Source organism: Nicotiana sylvestris, chromosome 9 (assembly GCF_000393655.2).
Source record: "Nicotiana sylvestris chromosome 9, ASM39365v2, whole genome shotgun sequence".
NCBI lineage: Eukaryota > Viridiplantae > Streptophyta > Magnoliopsida > Solanales > Solanaceae > Nicotiana > Nicotiana sylvestris.
The window spans coordinates 66,497,171-66,516,647 of record NC_091065.1 but is presented as its reverse complement, the minus strand read 5'-3'; the positions used below and the strand labels follow the sequence as shown (position 1 = coordinate 66,516,647).

The window sequence follows — 19,477 nt, the reverse complement described above, 5'->3', positions numbered from 1 at the left end:
GATCACTATTGAGATTGGCATCATTATCAGTGATAATGGACTTGGTAACTCCGAATCGGCAAACAATATGATCCTTGGCAAAGTCTGCGACAAATTTCTTGCTTACAACTTTGTAGGATGCAGCCTCTACCCATTTTGTGAAGTAGTCAATGGCTACTACAATAAACCTGTGCCCGTTTGAAGTAGTAGGCTCGATAGGACCGATGACATCCATTCCCCAGGCTGCGAATGGCTAAGGTGAGCTTGTGGCATTGAGCTCATTTGGCGGCACTTTTATCATATCGGCATGCACTTGACATTGGTAGCATTTGCGGACATACTGGATGCAATCTGTCTCCATAGTCATCCAAAAGTAACCGGCCTAAGTATTTTCTTGGTCAGGACAATACCATTCATATGCGGGCCACATGTCCCATCATGTATCTCCTCAAGTAGCTTAGAAGCCTCTTTTGCATCGACATATCTTAGCAATCCTAAATCAGGAGTTCTTCTGTACAAGTTTCCTCCACTATGGAAATAGTGATTGGACAATTTCCGAAGTGCGCATTTCTGAGTTTGGTTCTCACGCTCTGGATATTCTCCCTTCGCCAAATATTCCTTGATGTCATAGAACCAAGGTTTTCCATCCGTTTCTTCTTCAACATGGGCACGATACGCCAGCTGATTATGAATTCTCACTGGGATGAGATCAATGAAATTCTTATCTGGATGCTGTATTATGGATGACAAAGTGGCCAATGCATCGGCAAACTCATTCTAAATTCTGGGCACATGCCAAAACTCTATCTTCGTGAACCTTTTTCTCAATTACTGTACATGGTGCAGATATGGCAATATCTTGGAATTCTTGGTGGCCCACCCTTCTTGTACCTGGTGCACAAGCAAGTCTGAATCACCGATTACCAACAGCTCCTAAATATTCATGTCGATTGCCATGTTGAGCCCTAGTATGTAGGCTTCATATTCTGCCCTGTTGTTGGTGCAGGGAAATCTGAGTTTAGCAGATACCGAATAATGTTGACTTGTTTTTGATACCAAAACCGCTCCAATGCCCACTCCTTTGAAATTTGCAGCTCCATCAAAGAACATCCTCCAGCCATTGTATACTTCAGTAATGTCCTCTCGTACGAATGACACTTCTTCATCAGGAAAATACAATTTTACAGGTTCGTATTCTCCTCCCACCGGATTTTCAGCAAGATAGTCTGCCAATGCTTGTTCTTTAACTGCCTTTTGAGTTACATAGACGATATCGAACTCACTTAACAGTATCTGCCACTTGGCTAACTTCCCAGTTGGCATGGGTTTCTGAAATATGTACTTTAGAGGGTCCATACTGGATATGAGGTATGTGGTATAGGCACAGAAATAATGCCTCAATTTCTGGGCCGTCTAGGTTAAAGCATAGCAAGTGCATTCTAGTAGAGAGTATCGTGCTTCATAAGGTGTGAATTTCTTACTTAGGTAGTATATGGCTTGCTCCTTTCTCCCTATCTCATCATGTTGTCCCAGAACATATCCGAAGGCTCCATCTAATATAGATAGATAGAGCAGCAAAGGTCGACCTGGCTCTGGTGGGACCAAGACCGGTGGTGTGGACAGGTACTCCTTGATTTTGTCGAAAGCTTTCTGATAATCCTATGTCCATCTTGTTCCAGCACCCTTCCTCATTATTTTGAAGATGGGTTCACATATAATTGTGGACTGCACTATGAAGCGATTGATATAGTTGAGACGTCGTAGGAAGCTCATCACGTCCTTTTTACTCCTAGGCGGCGGTAGTTCCTGAATAGCCTTAACCTTAGACGGGTCCAGCTCAATCCCTCGACGACTGACAATGAATCCCAGTAACTTTCCTGTGGGAACCCCGAATGCACACTTTGCGGGGTTCAGTTTTAAGTTGTACCTTCTTAACCTGTCAAAGAACTTTCTCAAGTCCGTTATGTGATCTGTGACCCTCTTGGATTTGATAATGACGTCGTCCACATACTCCTCTATTTCTTTGTGTATCATATCATGGAAGATGGTTGTCATGGCTCTTATGTAAGTAGCCCCAACATTTTTAGACCAGATGACATCATTTTGTAATAGTAAACCCCCCATGGTATAATAAAAGCTATTTTCTTTGCGTCTTCTTCATCCATCCAGATCTGGTGATAACGCTCAAAGCAATCTATAAAGGATTGAAGTTCATGCTTGGCACAATTATCGATCTGGATATGTATATTTGGTAGTGGGAAGTCGTCCTTGGGACTCAATCTATTTAAGGCCCGATAGTCAATACATACTTTGACTTTCCCATCTTTTTTCGGAACTAGTACAATATTGGCTAACCAGGTTAGGTACTCAACCACCCTGAGGACTTTGGCTTTGATCTACTTAGTAACTTCCTCTGTGATTTTCAGGCTCATATCTGGTTTGAATTTTCTGAGTTTCTGCTTCACTGGCGGACACATGGGATTAGTAGGCAAATTATGAGCCACTATGGACGTGCTCAAACCGGTCATGTCATCATATGACCATGCAAAAATGTCCTCATATTCCTTTAAGAAATGAATGTACTCCCCTTTCTATGTCTGTGATAAGTGAATGCTGATGAGAGTCTCTTTGACGATCTTGGCGTCCCCCAAATTTACTACTTCGGTTTCATCCAGGTTAGACTTAGGATTATTCTCAAAGTTCTCAACCTCCCTGACAACTTCCTCAGGTATTTCATCTTTTTCATCCGAGTCACTATCCTTATATTGCGTTGCCTCATTACATGTCACAGTCACCAGTTCATCAGGAAAAATAGTAATAACGCCAGGGACTCGGTAGGCCCGGGATGGTGTGGCAGTCCAGTTCCTGAGAATAGCTGCCTTCTCCATATTCTGAATAGTGAGGCCTTCTTCCTCCTCCTCCTCAATTATTGCACTGCAATCCATGTCTTCGTCCTCCAGGAATAGATTCCTCAGCCCAGCTAATGCTTCTTCTTCTGCATTTCCCCATATTGTATCAGCTTAGTAAAAAGTCTGACCCAGATGTGGCACTGGTTGCTCGAGAGGGTAATAAGCTCCATGCCATGAAGGCGACCAATCATCATACTCTTGCCTTGTATATTGGTATCTGAGCCCGAAGGTAGTACCATGACGTTTCAGCTGTATTGGTTTGGTGATGCCTTGGAGATTCTTCCCAAGCCCTTTGCCGGGTTCATACCCAGACCATGCAAGTATGCTTTCTATTTTGTTACTCCACCATTTGTCTTTCTCAACGACATTGACACATTCGATATGATGATAGGTTTCCCCTCCTAGTCTTCTTATGTTCCCGATAACCAGGATGATTTGACTAGTGTAAATGGGGTTACTCCTGTCCCCGTGAATGATCACCTCCTGATGGTTCCATTCGAACTTCATGGCCTAGTGTAGTGTGGAAGCCACAGCCCCAGCGGCATGTATCCATGGTCGGCCCAATAGAAGATTGTATGAAGCTGATATGTCAAGCACTTGAAATTCAACGTCGAACGAAGTTGGCCCCATCTGCAGACAAAGATTAATCTCCCCAATCGTGGCCCTTTGAGACCCATCGAAGGCTTTCATGTTCATGTTTCCTTCCCATATTTCATGGAAACCTTTACCCAATTTTTTCAGAGTATCCAACGAACAAATGTTGAGGCTTGAACCTCCATCAATTAGAACTCTGGCAATGAATTTGTCTTCAAATTGTATCGTGATATGTAACTCTTGGTCATGATTCAACCCTTCAGGCGGTAGCTCATCCTCGTGAAAAATTATCTTATGACTTTCCAGCACCTGCCCTACCATGTTGGCCATCTCTCCGTATGTGATATTGTTGGGTATGTAAGCTTCGCTCAACACCTTCATCAAAGCATTCTTGTGCGCCTCTGAATTTTGCAACAATGATAGTATGGATATCTGAGCTGGGGTTTTGTTCAAATGATCGATGACGGAGTATTCCCTTGCTTGTACTTTCCTCCAAAGGCATCTAGCCATATTTCAATGATAGGTTGTTTGGTAGCGGCATCCTTACTTGGTCCTCCCAAGTGTTCATGTGTATAGATTCTTCCGTTCCTAGTCATTCCTTGTGCAACATCAAATTCCTCCATCTTTGCCTTTCCTTTTTGCCTAGCTTCAGCAACGTAATCCCAAGGAATTGCTTTTTAATTGAAAGGAGGTGTGGTTGATACTGTCACTATGAAAGGTGTGGTCACTTCCACTTTAAATGGAACAGGGGTGGCTGCAGGTGGAGCTACCTCCACCTCAAATGAAATCGATGCAGCTACCTCAACCTCGATTGGTGATTGAGTCTGTACTATGATAGGATTAAGTGTGACTGCATGTTTAAAGTCATCGCCTTCTCGAATAAGCCCAATTGACCCCTCAGGATCCCATTCTTCATCCATCCCTATCACATGTGTCCCACCTCCCCTATGATCTGGAAAAGGGTTGTTGTGGACATTAGGTGCAACTTCTTTTGCCTATATGACCTTGTTGTCAATCAGTATCAATATTTTATCTTTCAATGTTCGGCACTCGTCAATGGTGTACCCCTTTATACCGGAATGGTATGCACAAGTTTTATTTAGGTTGACCTATTGGGATAGGTTCTCCACTACCACAGCGGGAATAGGAGTTACGTAACCAGCGACCTTCAGCCTTTCATACAGCTGGTCGATAGGTTCAGTAATAGCAGTGTATTATCTGGGTGGTTTGCGGTCAAAATTGGGGTCGTGGTCTTGGATAATTTTGGCAAGTTGGAGGTGACTAGAAATGATATGGTTGGGAATTATAGGTATGATAGACAGTGACCGGTTGGGAATATCTAGGAGATGAGGGTTGATATGTAGGTGGAGGTGTTTGGTATGTGGGTGGGGGTGTTTGGTATGTGGGTGGAGGTGTTTAGTATGTGGGTGGAGGTGTTTGATATGTGAGAGGAGATTTTGGGCCTTGAGCCACCATTACCGCCCCAACGTCTTTTTTCTTTGATATGCCGACTAATTGTAATGCCTTGTTTGTGGCCTGTAATGCCTCAAAGTTTGTTACCATCCCGTTTTTGATGCCTTCTTCGATCCTTTCCCCAAGTTTGATGATATCAGAGAATTTATGGTTTTCAATAACCATCAACCTTTCATAGTATTACGGATCCTATGCTCTGGCGAAGAACTTGTTTATCTATTCCTCGTCCAATTCTGGCTTGACCTTGGCCGATTCCGACCATCATCGAATAACATACTTGCGAAAAGTCTCGGTGGGCTTCTTTTTGAGGTTCTGAATGTAGAAAACATCTGGTGCATTTTCTGTTTTGAACCTGAATTGGTTCATGAAATCAGATGCCATACTCACCTAGTTGGACCATTTCTTAGGATCCTGGCTAATTTACCAGGACAAAACATCTCCCGTAAGACTCCTCATAAAAAGCTTCATCCGGATTTTTTCATCCTTTCCGACCCCGACAATTTTGTCACAATAGGTCCTTAGATGAACCCTGGGATCACATGTACCGTCAAACATCTCGAACTTGGGAGGTTTATAACCCTCTGGCAGTTCCACATCCGGCTGTATGCATAGGTCTTCATAATTCAAACCTTCTATCCGTTTGCCTCTTCGACACTCTAAGCCCGGCTTGTCAATTTCTTGAGTTCCTCAGCCATGTTCTTCATGAGTAGGTCCTTCTCAGCGGATTCTGGCATAGAGGAGGTTGGTTGAGTAGAGTAAGGTACGGTTTCCACATATATAGGGTTGTTTTGGTGAGTGCCAGGAACCTGGGTGTAATGGTGGTCATTGGTTTAGTTTTGAGAATCGGGAATGGGTTGTGGTGTATTCTGGGGAGTGTGATAAGTAGCGGTTGGTGCGTACTTGATTGGTTTATAATAGTGTTGTGGTGGAGTTGGTATCGATAAGGGATTGAGATTTTGAGGTGGAGTTGCATATTGATGCTGTGCAAGAGGGTTTTGTGGATGTTGGTTTGGTGTATTTTGGGGAGGCGCTGGGTTTTTGGTATTATGTTGGTTGATATCGGGGACATTCAGGGTGAGGGATAGGTTTGTCAAGTTGCGAATTTGCTCAAGCTCTCCTTGCAGCTCCAGTATCTTTTGTTCTAACCTCAAAACTAAATCATTTGGCGTCGTAGTACTCCGACCATATGAAGTTTCCACATTCTCAGCATTTTCCTTTCGAATACCACTTAAGTCATCCATTTTAGCTTTCCCTTTGCTCTTTGTATTACTTGGAGGAGGAGGAGGTGGAGGGCCTCTAGATCTGCTGTGATACGCCGATGATGCCAGTATGTGCGAACCAACCTTAGGGGATGAGAATAAAGAAATAAAGAAAACAAAAAGTAAACAAGTCAATAAGGGTTCTGAAATATTTGCAGTATTTAAACACATATTGCAGGAATGTAAATTCGCATCCTAATTTGAGAGCCTTGTTGTACTCGAGGTAGTCCTAGAGACAAATAAATTTGGATAAATTCAGTGCCAATAATTGCCTCATTCCATTAATGTAAAAATAAATGACCCAAAACAACACTAAAAAAGATAATGTTGTTAGTGGCACTTGGCCTTGTCACATTTAAAAGAAAAGAAATTAAATCTAATCTACTTAGTCCCAGAAGGACCCTCTCCAGACTGGATGCTGTTGTCGATCAACTCTCCTAGCTCGCGCATATTCAGCAGTAAGAATGCCCTTGACAAATGCCCTCCTTTGTTTCCTTCAACGTTCTGACAGTCGATGACACTCTTTCTTATTTTCCCTTCTAATTCCATTAAACTGCACTCTAGATATTCCAGCCTTTCGCTGGATTTAACAACTCTCTCCTTCCACTCATTAATCATTTCCATGTCGGCCTTATGCTACGCCATATGATCAACTTCAGACTCTCGAACTCTTTTGTGCAGCATGTTATACTTCACCTCTTCTTCAGCAAACTCATCTATGACCCTGTTTCCTGGACCAACCCTTAGCTCAAAGACTCCTGATAGATTGTTATCCAACCATGAGGGATAAAAGTATGAATGGCCCGCATGATATCGGCCCGGCTCGATAGTATCCTTCTCTACAATAATCTTCAACATTCACATATGTTGTGCTTCATTCTTATATATGATGGCGTCACCCTGGAAGTCAGCTATGAAATGACTCATTTTAGCAACTCGTGGTATGACCTGTCTCCTGCCTGCTTGTCTCATAACCCTGAGGGGAGCATAAGGGTATATCCCCCTTAATCCAATCAACACCAAATGTGGGACGTCTTTGGATCTGATAATGAATTCTTCGGTGGGGAACCACTCTGACATCCATTGAACCTGTTCCTCAGTCAACTTGTTGAAAAACTGCACCCATCCTATAGCATCCTTAGGTTGAGCAAACATGTCCGGAATGTAAGTCATTCTCTTAGGGTGATAGAAGGCTATGTGGTCATTCCATGGCCTTCATGGAAACTCTTGGCGGTATTGGCCCCTTTGGAGATGTTCTAACAGCCAGACTTGTAACAGCAAATTGCAACCCTCAAAGAATCTGGACCCCTTTTGACAGTGTTCCAAGGCCCGGTACATATCCGCAAAGTTCATAGGGACAATAGTATATGTTTGTCCCTCGATCCCGTCCATCAAAGTGTTGGCCACCATGACCAGCCTGGTATGGATTCTATCCCCTTGGATTGGGAATACCAACATGCCCAAGAAGCACACAATGAACACGAAGACCCTACGATGAACCCAGCCCAAGGAGGTGATTGAGAATTCATCATCAAAAATACGGTATGAGCTGCTGCGACCGTATCTTTCATAAAGGAAGTCAAAAAGTATGTAGGAGTTTTTTAGGCACTCCAAATCATCATTTTTCTTCAACCCCATCATCTTAAGAAACCCTCTGGTGGTGTGATTTTCAAGTGCTAACAGACCAGGCCTATCCCAAGGCAACCTAGCAAATCCTCTTATTTCTTCAGAAGGGTAGTCATTTCTATGTCCCAAAGCGGAACACAACCCTTTCCTTATCCCAAAACAGAGTGGCAGCCTCGATCAACATTTTGTTCGGTTGAAGATCCAATAGTGACGGTAAATTCCTTAAGGCTCTTTTCACATGATTTTGGTCACTTGAGGGAAGGTCCCTCCACCAATATAGCAAAAGTGGAGGTATGCTACCGACCATACCGAATATGCAGACTTCGTGCCTCATTTTTTGCAAAACAAGAGATAGTTAGGCCCTTTCGCCCTCCAGGTTCGTCTATTTATACAGTAATAGTTAGCATATTGGCACTTATTTCTCCAAATTAATGCACACAATCGTGATTACGTCCGTTGGGATTGTGGAAAACCTGATGGACTTTTGGAAGAGGCTTGTCTTAAAGGGTTATTATGCGAACAACATATTAACCCGGATAGGTTTGACCATGATGCATGTACAATTAATCAGAGTAAGGCTGCTATAGAGGTCTAGACTGTGACCCTCAAATGGACAAGTTGAGGGGGAAAGGCACGAAACTGTCGAACACACCGCTAATCGACTAGTTTTACCGCAAATACACCTTTTCGAATTTAAAGGGTGATATATAGGAAGAGCGCAACACTCATCAAATGTTGTTATGGGATTGATTACGCACGAGTGAAATATGATGTTGAGCATTATTTATGCAACAACAAAGAGCATGTTGTCAAGTATTTGCACGTAAAAAATGATAAATGCAGTATTTAAATAATTGAAAGACAGTTACGGAAAAAGAAAACAAAGAGACAAGTCAGTTTCAGAAAATAAAAGAAATCATAAATAATCAGTTAAATCCAAATAAAGGGGATAGGGTACACGTGATAAAGCATGCTTAAGACTAATTCACAAAAATAAGTTCATTATGGTAAGAGCCTAAAATATCCCTCGTAGAGTCGCTATGCTGTCATGCTCCCTTTTTTCCCTTTTGCAGGGAAGTTCGGGTTTCGACATTCATGGGGGAACAACTCGTTTCCTTTGGAAATTGAGTATTCTTAAAGTCGCCACCTTATGGATTAAGGTGCGTTAGGGCACCTAGAGTAATTAACTCATGTAACTAGTTTTGCATTACCAGAGATTAGGGTAAGGGCTCAAAATAACCTTAAGGGGAAGGTGTTAGGCACCCCTCGCGGTCCACAACGGTGCATCTCGACTGAACTTAAACTATGCAAATTAGTTAATTAACAAGTCATCAGTCTTTGCACATATTTGCAAATAAAGGTAGTTTTCGCAGTCTAAATACATATATGATCAAGGAAATTGAGATGCTCTAATGCACATATATGAGAGAAGTTTATATAATTTAAACACATATAGGAATTGGGAAAGGGAAATCCTAAGTTGATTAGCCTACAGGATCAATCTGTGCAATGCCCGGTAATCCTCCTCAACTAGAGGGGCTACACTTGACATTAGCGTGCAGGTCATCATATCCTTTTACTACCCATTACCCCCTAATGGTTATATAAGCGAGTTTGATTAACGACCTCTAAGCGTGTTTTTACCCGTCCCTTCCTCGTGGCCCCGGATGAATTTAGGAACTCTAAACTTAGGCAGTTCTAGACAATCCTAAGGTGTTTAAAAGGGAAAAGTCTAGGCGACAACAAATAACACATAGGACTGTCAATTAAGGAAGCAGGTAAAGGCTCATATTTACCTCCACAGCTACATAGGCAAATAAATAGCATGTCTTTAGCAACTAGTTTTGAAGAAGTTTAAAAAGCCTAGGAACATGATATCTAGATGAATGTTACACATACAGGATATGCAGAGTTTGTTATAAGGGAAGTGGCATAATCCTAACCAGTTTGCCTATTGGTTTTATAGCCTATTAAGCCTGGACAATTTCACACATAAACAGAACTGGTTTCACAGTTATTTAACGGCCTAAGGCTTGCCTAGGTGTGTATATGCAGTCACAATCTGGGGACTACTTGAATAGTTTGAAGTTCTTTCATCCTATAGGTATGCTGATCTAAGTGATGAATATTATAGCAGGTGAATTTATACTGATTCATACTAGGACATGATACATATGTGTGAGGGATGTTTTAACCTATTTATTTTAGCGACATGTCTCAAGGCAAATGCACGTGTAGTCCTAAAATAGGATCTCTAATGCACATGGAGAATGTTATTTTATTAAACAGTATTAGTAACTTAATGGAAGGATTTCTAAATGATAGCGACTTATATAGAATCAGAAGTGAGATGATGAACTATAACATGTGATATGCATAAGCATCAAACGTGATTTTCCTAAATCAAGGTATCTAATGCACAAAATTTGCATGGTTTAATGCGTGTAAGCATAGCAATCCTAAAGCATGATATCTAATGCGTCATACAAACCTAGAACATGATTTCTACAACAATTCAACATAATGTAACACCTAAAGCATGGTTTCTACCCAATTTACCCCACAGAATTACATAGCAACCCTCCCCTTTCACTAGTTACCCCAATATCTATTTACAAATAATTATTACAGACCAGGATTGAATAAATTACACAGATGAAATGTAAAGTGATACTATAGGGAGCCTGAAGCATGCCCAAAATAAACCTAGGAGTACTAGGCCTTCAATGTAGTCTCAAATGCTCAGAATTTCATAGCCAACAAGTGTCCAGGTGTGTCAGAGTTCCTTAAGGACCTTAAGGATCCCGAGCAGTGCTCACACCAAGACTTTTCTCAAATAGGGACTGGTTATGTGCAGTGTAGAAGAGCCAACCCTGATATGCCAGAGTTCAGAGAGATATCAAGGATCCCTAAGCAGTACACATACTAGAGGGGCAGAAATTAATAACTAAAGAGTAAGTGAGAGTGCTTGACATAGTTTGAAAGGCTTAGTGAAAATAGTGTGGAGATAACTTTTTAGGAGTGAAACAGATTTTCTGGAATAGACCAGGTTTAGGAAAATGCTAGGAATGAAAACCAGTTTTTAGAAGAATACTGATAACATTTTGAAAATAGTTCTGAGGAGAGCAAATTCAGTACACAACCAGTCAATCATACAAAGTTCAGATTCACATGCACTTCAGCAAGTAGGTTTGCACACATGGGTGAAAGAGATTGGGAATATATAGGAATCTCATTGAGTATACATGAATAGGGTGCAGGGAGACATGTAGACAAAAATATGCATAGAACACTTAGAAGCTTCATAGCCTTAACAAATTAACTAGGATTGTAGGCTATTAATACATGGAGCAAAGATGTAGCGGACAAAATTAGACACACAAGTAGGATCAACCATATGCATTAAGTAACCAACATGATCACATAGTTAAGGGATTAAACATAAATCACAAATAGGCTGGTCAAGCATCAGATAACTAGTGAAGTGTAGACATACAAGTTATACATTGAACATGCCAAAATTTAGGCATGCTAAGCAAAGAAGTAAATAAGAGGATAGATTAAATTCATAGTCAATGAACTAGTGCAGGAATGAAACACATAGAGTTTGGGTTTCAAATATAATTAGAGACATACCAGTTGAAAAATAAAGAATGCAGAATATAGAGCAAGTATAGTTCGAATATCTAGCCTTGGATTTCAGTCGGCTAGACCCACAATATCACAAGTAGCACAAGTAGCAAAGAAGGAGAAGGGTTTGAATGTACGTGTGTGTTGTGAACTAATGTTCGTGTGTTGAGAAGTAAAACAGAGGAGTCTATATAGTAGTTCAAGAGTAGAGCCAATAAGGTACGAGAATCAACTTCAGTTAATCAAGGGAAGATCACAGAACCAATTACACGAATAATCAACATAATCTTCCCTTAATTAAGGGTAATTAACCAACAGTAAGGACAAGAAACATTTAAGGAAAGAAATTAAATCAGACTTAGGCAAAGAGTGAATAATTAAGAATCTAATTAAGGAAATAATCGTGCAAAGAATCAGTATATATTATAGGCAACTAAATAAGGCAAGAAAACTAATTAAAGTCATCAACAAGGTAATAATCAAGAATCATACACATGAACGTTAACAGAGCAAATCACTCAACAATTCTAGAAAGAATATATCAATTTCCATAAACAAAATAGGCTGAATAAAACTTTAAGGACACAGAGAAATTAGGCGAAAAATAATTCAAAACCCTAATAGAGTTTAATTAGGATAAAAAATCACAAAGTAAGGAATCCGACTAAGGAAAGACATGTAAATTAGAATACAGAATGAAGCAACACGTCTGGTAACTTTGAAAAGCTCAGAATCGAAGTAAAATATCAGTCTGTTAGAGTTTTAACACAAATCGACTTAGGGCTTATACAACTTTACCATAAATTAGTCAAAACACTTAAGAACAAACGACTAAGTGTTCAAAGTCTGAAAAACCTTTTGAGAAGATGACTTAGGGTAAACCCTAGTTTAGGAAAACGGGGAATCAGTTGAAAACCAGAAACTTTCAAGGAAAACATGTCAGATATGTTCGATTTGTCTCAGATTTATACAAATCTGAGAAGATCGGAGATAAAAAAAATTAAGGTTTTTAGAAAGCATGATAGAGACGAGAACATATGTGTAGAAAATCATGGATTCATATCAAAATAAGAGAGGCTTCTTACTCATGATCGGGCAAATGGCCTAAAACAGGCAAAGAAATCAAAGGTGCAAACTAGACCGCCTAGGTCCCTTGAGATCTTCCCAAGGATCTAAGAAACTGATGAACCATAGGCCAGTATAGGCCTGAGACGACAGAGAAACATCATAGAACGGAGGGCTAAGTTGGTGATGGCGCCTGAGGATTAGAGTTTAGGTAGAGAGTGTTTGAGAGAGAAGGGAACGAGTGACGATGGGGTATGGTGGAAATGATTTAGGTTAGGAGGGTGTCGTTTGGAGTTAAAATTGGTAAGAATCAATATGGGCCGTTGATCTCAGAGATCAACGGCCAGGATTAGGGGGGCCTGGGTTAGGTCTAATTGCATTTGGGCTTGGGGTGAATTGGGTTAGGGATTTGCGATTGTTTTTGGGTTTGAAAATTAGGGAGATTAAAAGGCTATTTGTTAAATACCCAAATAATTTAATAAAAATATTTTATAAAATAATTAACAATGAGAAAAAATAATTTTCATGCATAGAAGTGCCTCAAAATAATTATTCAATATTTTAAAAATATAAGGGACCAATTTCTAGCAAAATTATGAAGTGATGTGTACATGTGCTATAATTGCAAAATCAGTGCAATTGTAACCTAAAGGTGTAAATCTGGCCATTTGCGAAATAATTGGAACTTAATAAGACCATAAATGGTAATATTAAATCAAGAGATGTTTTAAAATCATCTGTGATGCAATTTTTGCAATTATTTATATGAAGAAAATATTGAGATAACTTAATTTAAAAATGTAAAAATTATGGAAAAATACCCATTGATGCTAATGCATAGTTTAAAGGTATATATGAATTTCAAAAATATTATAGATAAAAATTGGGTATCAACAGTAAGTCTGAACTCTTCCAACTCATCAAGCTGCAATAGACGATTTTTACCTGCATCTGGTAAGTTTAGATTCAATAATTATATAGCCCAATATGCTTTGTGGTCTAATTCCACAGGTAAATGACAAGCTTTATGTCACGACCCCGGTTCGCCTTCCGTGAACCATCGTGACGGCACCTAGTCTCTACGACAAGGTAATCCTAAATTGCGGAAGAAAACCAAAATTTGCGGAAGTAAAACAACTTTAAACAGTTATAAAGTATTAACATTGTTTGAATGTGCCACTTGACATACACCATATTCAACTCTCAATACCAAAACATAAATCCAAGACCGGAAAACCCACGAATCACAAGCTAAGAAGTACTACATAGCTCTAACTCAGGAATGTCTAAATAGAACAGAAAAAAATACAGAAGGGCTAAATACTGAAAGCAGGAATAGAAAGGGACTTCTCGGTCTGCAGATGCGGCAGATGTACCTCGAAGACTCTAAAGCAGTCGCCTCCCTCAAGGATGGTAGGCCTGAGTAGCGGTACTTGGATCTGCACATAAAAAACATGCACATGAGAGGCATGAGTACACCATATCGGTATTCAGTAAGTGCCAAGCCTAACCTCGGTTGGGTAGTGACGAGGAAGGTCAGGGCCCTACTGAGGTTAAATAAAATAATAAGGTCAACAGTATAAATAAGTACAACAGTAAAATAACACGGGATGTACATGACAACAACAACTATACAGAAACAAGGTAAACATGGAAAGGAAATATAGCTCAGCACCAATAATAACAATCGGGGATCTCCCAGGATACTGTCCTGTAGTCCCATATGTACATATCCAATGGATCTCCCGGGATCCCATCTCGTAGTCGAACTCATAGTGCGCTGGGATCTACCAAAATCCTGTTCCGTCGTCCCAAATATAAATACCGAGTAGTTGGGGAATCTACCGGGTGCATTCCCGTAGTTCCATATAACTGTGCAGGAGGATCTACCGGAATCCCACATCCGTATTCCCAAAATAAACAGACAAAGGGGAGCTACCAGAATCCCACATCCGTAGTCCCAAAATAAATACACAATAGCAACAGGAAAATATACAGAAATGGTAAGGTTTCATATTAAGGCAACAAGTGATCCTAGCCTAGCATGCTGCACAGAATTCAGGTAAGGCAGGTTGAGAAAATAAGCAATTAAGTCACTTAGACATGCTTTCCTAAGTTAACAACATGCTTAATAATGCAAGTAATAGAAATAGGAAAGGAAACATACTAGTAATTACTTAAAGAAAATTGGATTTCCAACAATCCACACAAGTACGCACTCGTCACCCCACGTACGAGACATTTCAATTACCAAATATACTAATCCTAAGGGGAAGGTCCCCCCACATAAGGTTAGACAAGCCACTTACCTCGAACCGGCTCAAAATCAACCCGAAACCACGCTCTTGCCACGAGTACTTGACTCCAAATGGCCCAAATCTATTCAATTCAATTTCATAATGTAAATAACACATCAAGTAACTGATTCTACAAGTAAATTCTAAGCTAATACGTGAAATTATGTAAAATGACCAAAATGCCCCTCGAGCCCACGCCCCGGAATCAGGTAAAATTTAAATCTCCAGAATCCTCACACTCTTATGAGTTCAGTCATACCAAAAGCATCAAAATCGGACCTCAATTGGTCCCTCAAATCATCACTCAAAGGCCTCCAATTAGTCAAGCCCTAACTCCCAATTACCACTGATTTTTCCTTAATTTTTTAGGCTTAAATTCATAAAAATCATTCCAATAACGAGTTTACCAAAGACCTTACCCCAATGAACTCCTTTAAAAATCTCTCTTGAGAAGTGCTCCCCAAGCTTCTTCCCGTTTTGAAAAAGATGAAAAATGGCTAATTTTCGCGAAGACAAGAATTTATATGTTCTGCCTAGCGATTTCCACATTTGCGGCCTAGGACCGCATCTGCGGTCCAGCTTCTGTGGATCCAAGGTTGCACCTGCGATATTTCATTAAAGAGGGACTTCCGCACCTGCGACTACCTTACCGCAGATGCGGTGCCGTTTCTGCGGTTACCTGGCCACATCTGCGGTCAACTCCATTTTGCCCAAAACCACTTATGCGACTTCTGAGCCGCTTCTGCGGCACTGCACCTGCGGAACTCAAACCGCAGGTGCGGTTATGACAGAACCAGCAGCTGAAACTGCAACTTTAACTCAAGAATCTTTCCGTCAACCATACAAATTCATCCCGAGGCCCCCGAGACCTCAACCAAAGGCACCAACAAGTCACAAACCACTATCCAAACTTGTACCAATCGTTAGAACACCTAAAACAACATCGAAACCTCGAATTAACCATGGATTCAAGCCTAGGAACTCCAAAATTCTCAAAATACGCTTTCGATCAAAAAGTCTATCAAGAATCTTTTCGTCAACCATACGAATTCAACCCGAGGCCCTCGGGACCTCAACCAAAGGCACTAACAAGTCACAAACCACTATCCAAACTTCTACCAATCCTTAGAACACCTAAAACAACATCGAAACCTCCAATTAACCATGGATTCAAGCCTAAGAACTCCAAAATTCTCAAAATACACTTTCAATCAATAAGTCTATAAAACCTTGTCCAATTGACCTGAAATTTTGCACACACATCATATTCAACACTATGGAGCTACTCCAACTTTCGAAATTTCATTCCGACCCTCGGATCAAAATCTCGCTATCGGACCAGAAACTTCAAAAATTCAACTTTCGACATTTCAAGCCTAAATTAGCTACGGACATCCAAAGCACAATCCGAACATGCTCCTAACCCCGAAATCACCCAACGGAGCTAACGGAACCAACGGAGCTAACGGAACCACCATATTGTTCCAACTACCGCCAACTTGCCAACACTTAAGTTCTCATTTAGGGACTAAGTGTCCCAAAATCTCCGAAACTCAAAACCGAACATCCCGGCCAGTCGAAATGGTAGAAATAAGCTTGGGGAAAACAATTAATAGGGGATCGGGGCATAAATTCTTAATACGACCGGCCGGGTCGTCACACTTTTCCAAAATCTAGTCTATAAGGAGATGCGCCTATGGGAGTTTTATAAGCAATTCTGTATGCCCATAACGCATCATCCAATTTTAAAGACCAATATTTTCGAGAAGAACTAACAATTTTTTCTAAAATTTTTTTAATTCTCTGTTAGAAATTTCTACCTGCCCGCTTGTTTGAGCATGATATGGAGTTCCCGTTTTATGAGTTACTCTATATTTTAACAACAAACTAGCAAATTGTCTATTTATAAAATGAGTTGCTTGATCACTTATTATAACTCGTGGAGTTCCATATCTAAAAAAAATATTTTTCTTGAGAAAAGTACAAATAATATGAACATCATTTTTTCTAGTAGCAATTGCTTCTACCCATTTTGAAACATAGTCAACAACTACTAAAATATATTCATAGCCATCTGAAGGAGGAAAAGGACCCATAAAATCAATGCCCCAAACATCAAAGATTTCACACACGAAAATAGAGTTAAGAGGCATTTTGTCCCTTTTTGAAATGTTACTGATTCTCTGGCATTTATCGCAAGTGGCGACATAATTCCTTGCATCTTTGAATAGAGTGGGCTAGAAAAATCCAACTTCAAGTACTTTAGCTGCTGTCTTTCTCCATAGTGTCCTCTTGCAGCCCTATCATGGCAGTGACTTAAGATGTTGTTCATTTCTGTCTCTGGTACACATCTCCTGATTATGTCATCTGCACAAAATTTAAACAAGTAAGGATCTTCCCAGTAATAATGTCTTGCTTCTTTTTTAAGTTTTTTCTTTTGTTCATAAGAAAAACCTTTTGGAATCCATCCTCCAGCCAAATAGTTGGCAATATCAGCAAACCAAGGTGGTCGATTTATAACGGTTGTGACTGGAAATATATGTTCATCGGGAAATCTCTCTTTGATATCTTATATCTCAGTAGGAGGATTTTCCAAACAAGACAAATGATCAGCTACCTGATTCTCAGAACCTTTTCGATCTTTTATTTTAAGATCAAATTCTTGTAAAAGGAGTATCCATCTTAGCAATCTGAGTCTAGCATCTTTCTTTGCTAAAAGGTACTTTAAAGCTACATGATCAATATAAATTGTAACCTTTGTTTCTATCAAATAGGAACGAAATTTGTCAAACGCAAATACTACTGCTAGTAGTTCCTTCTCAGTTGTAGCATAATTCTTTTGAGCTTCATTGAGGGTTCTACTAGTGTAGTAAATAGGCCTGAAAATCTTGTCTATCTTTTGTCCCAATATCACTCCAACTGCTATATCACTTGTATCACACATTATTTCGAATGGTTCACTCCAATTAGGAGAATTAACAATTGGAGCATTAGTCAAATGTTCCTTAAGAATCTCAAATGCTTTTCTGCAATCATCTGAAAATTCAAACTTCACATCTTTCATCAGTAGGTTAGTTAGAGGTTTTGAAATTTTTGAAAAATCTTTTATAAAACTTCTATAAAAACCTGCATGCCCTAAGAAACTTCTAATGCCTTTAACAGTAGTAGGAGGGGGTAATCCTGCTATAAGATCAATTTTAGCCTTATCAACTTCTATCCCTTTAGCAAAAATTTTATGTCCTAAAACAGTTCCCTCTGTTATCATGAAATGACATTTTTTCCAATTAAGAACTAAATTTGTCTCTTCACATCTTTTAAGCACCAAAGTTAAATGATAGAGACAATCTTCAAATGTCTTACCAAAATGTGTGAAATCATCCATAAATATTTCGAGAAACCTTTCAGTCATATCTGAGAAAATTGCCGACATGCAATGTTGAAATGTAGCAGGAGCATTGCATAGTCCAAATGGCATTCTTCGGTAAGCATGCGTACCTTGAGGGCATGTGAATGTGGTTATCTATTGATCTTCTGGAGCAATTGGTATCTGATTATACCCAGAATATCCATCAAGAATCAGTAAAAACCATGGCCTGCAACTCTTTCAAGCATTTGATCAATAAAGGGCAAAGGAAAATGATCTTTTCTTGTGGCATCATTAAGTCTTCTGTAATCAATACAGACCCTCCATCCTGTGACTGTTCTAGTAGGCATGAGTTCATTATTTTTATTTTTTATTACTGTTATACCTCCTTTCTTTGGTACTACTTGTATATGACTTACTCAAGGACTGTCAGATATTGGATAAATGATACCTGTTGCTAGAAGTTTCACCACTTCTTTCTTGATGACTTCCTGCATTGCTGGGTTTAGTCTCCTTTGGGGTTGGACTATTGGCTTATAATCATTCTCCATAAGAATCCTGTGTATACAAATAGCTGGACTGATTTCTTTGATATCAGCTATAGTCCACCCTAAGACTGTTTTGTGTTTTCTCAGGACTCCAATCAGTTTGCTTTCCTGTTCTATAGTCAAAGAAGATGAAATGATTACTGGAAATAATTTAGGTTCAAGAAACACATATTTTAAATGAGAAGTAAGTTCTTTGAGTTCAATTTTTAATTGAGCTCCTTCTTGTGAGACTTTCTCATTTTCTTACTCTTTTTCTAGAATTTCAGCTTGTTCTCTAATTATGGGGTTATCATCACTTATGGTACCTGACCTAGCCAAACATTTCTCCAATGAATCAGTAATTAACTGATTATCTTTGTATTCGTCTACAAGGTCATCTAGTAAGTCAATTTGAAAATAAGATGATGATGACTCATCCCCAGGAAATTTCATCATTTTTTGCATGTCAAATATTACTCTTTCCTCATCAACACGCAATATTAATTGTCCTTGATGAACATCAATAATTGCTCTTCCTGTTGCGAGAAATGGTCTACCTAAAATTAATGGTACCTCAGTATTTTCTTCTATTTCAAGCACTATAAAATCTGCTGAAAATATAAATTTGTCAACTCTGACAAGGATATTTTCAATAATTCCTTTTGGTCTCTTAGTACTTTGATAGGCTAATTGAAGAGACACACTAGTATCTTTCATTTCACCGAGTTCTAATTTCCTGAAAATTGAAAAAGGC

General features: G+C 39.6%; 1 protein-coding gene across 1 annotated transcript; it reads right to left on the bottom strand.

Annotated features, from left to right (window-relative positions):
- Positions 1-342: 342 nt before the first annotated feature.
- Positions 343-1,100, bottom strand: LOC138877696 (uncharacterized). Its single transcript, XM_070157324.1, has 2 exons — positions 1,023-1,100; positions 343-711 (listed from the first exon to the last, which is right to left on the bottom strand). Exons 1-2 carry the CDS (start codon positions 1,098-1,100, stop codon positions 343-345), a joined length of 447 nt encoding a protein of 148 aa, XP_070013425.1.
- Positions 1,101-19,477: the final 18,377 nt, after the last annotated feature.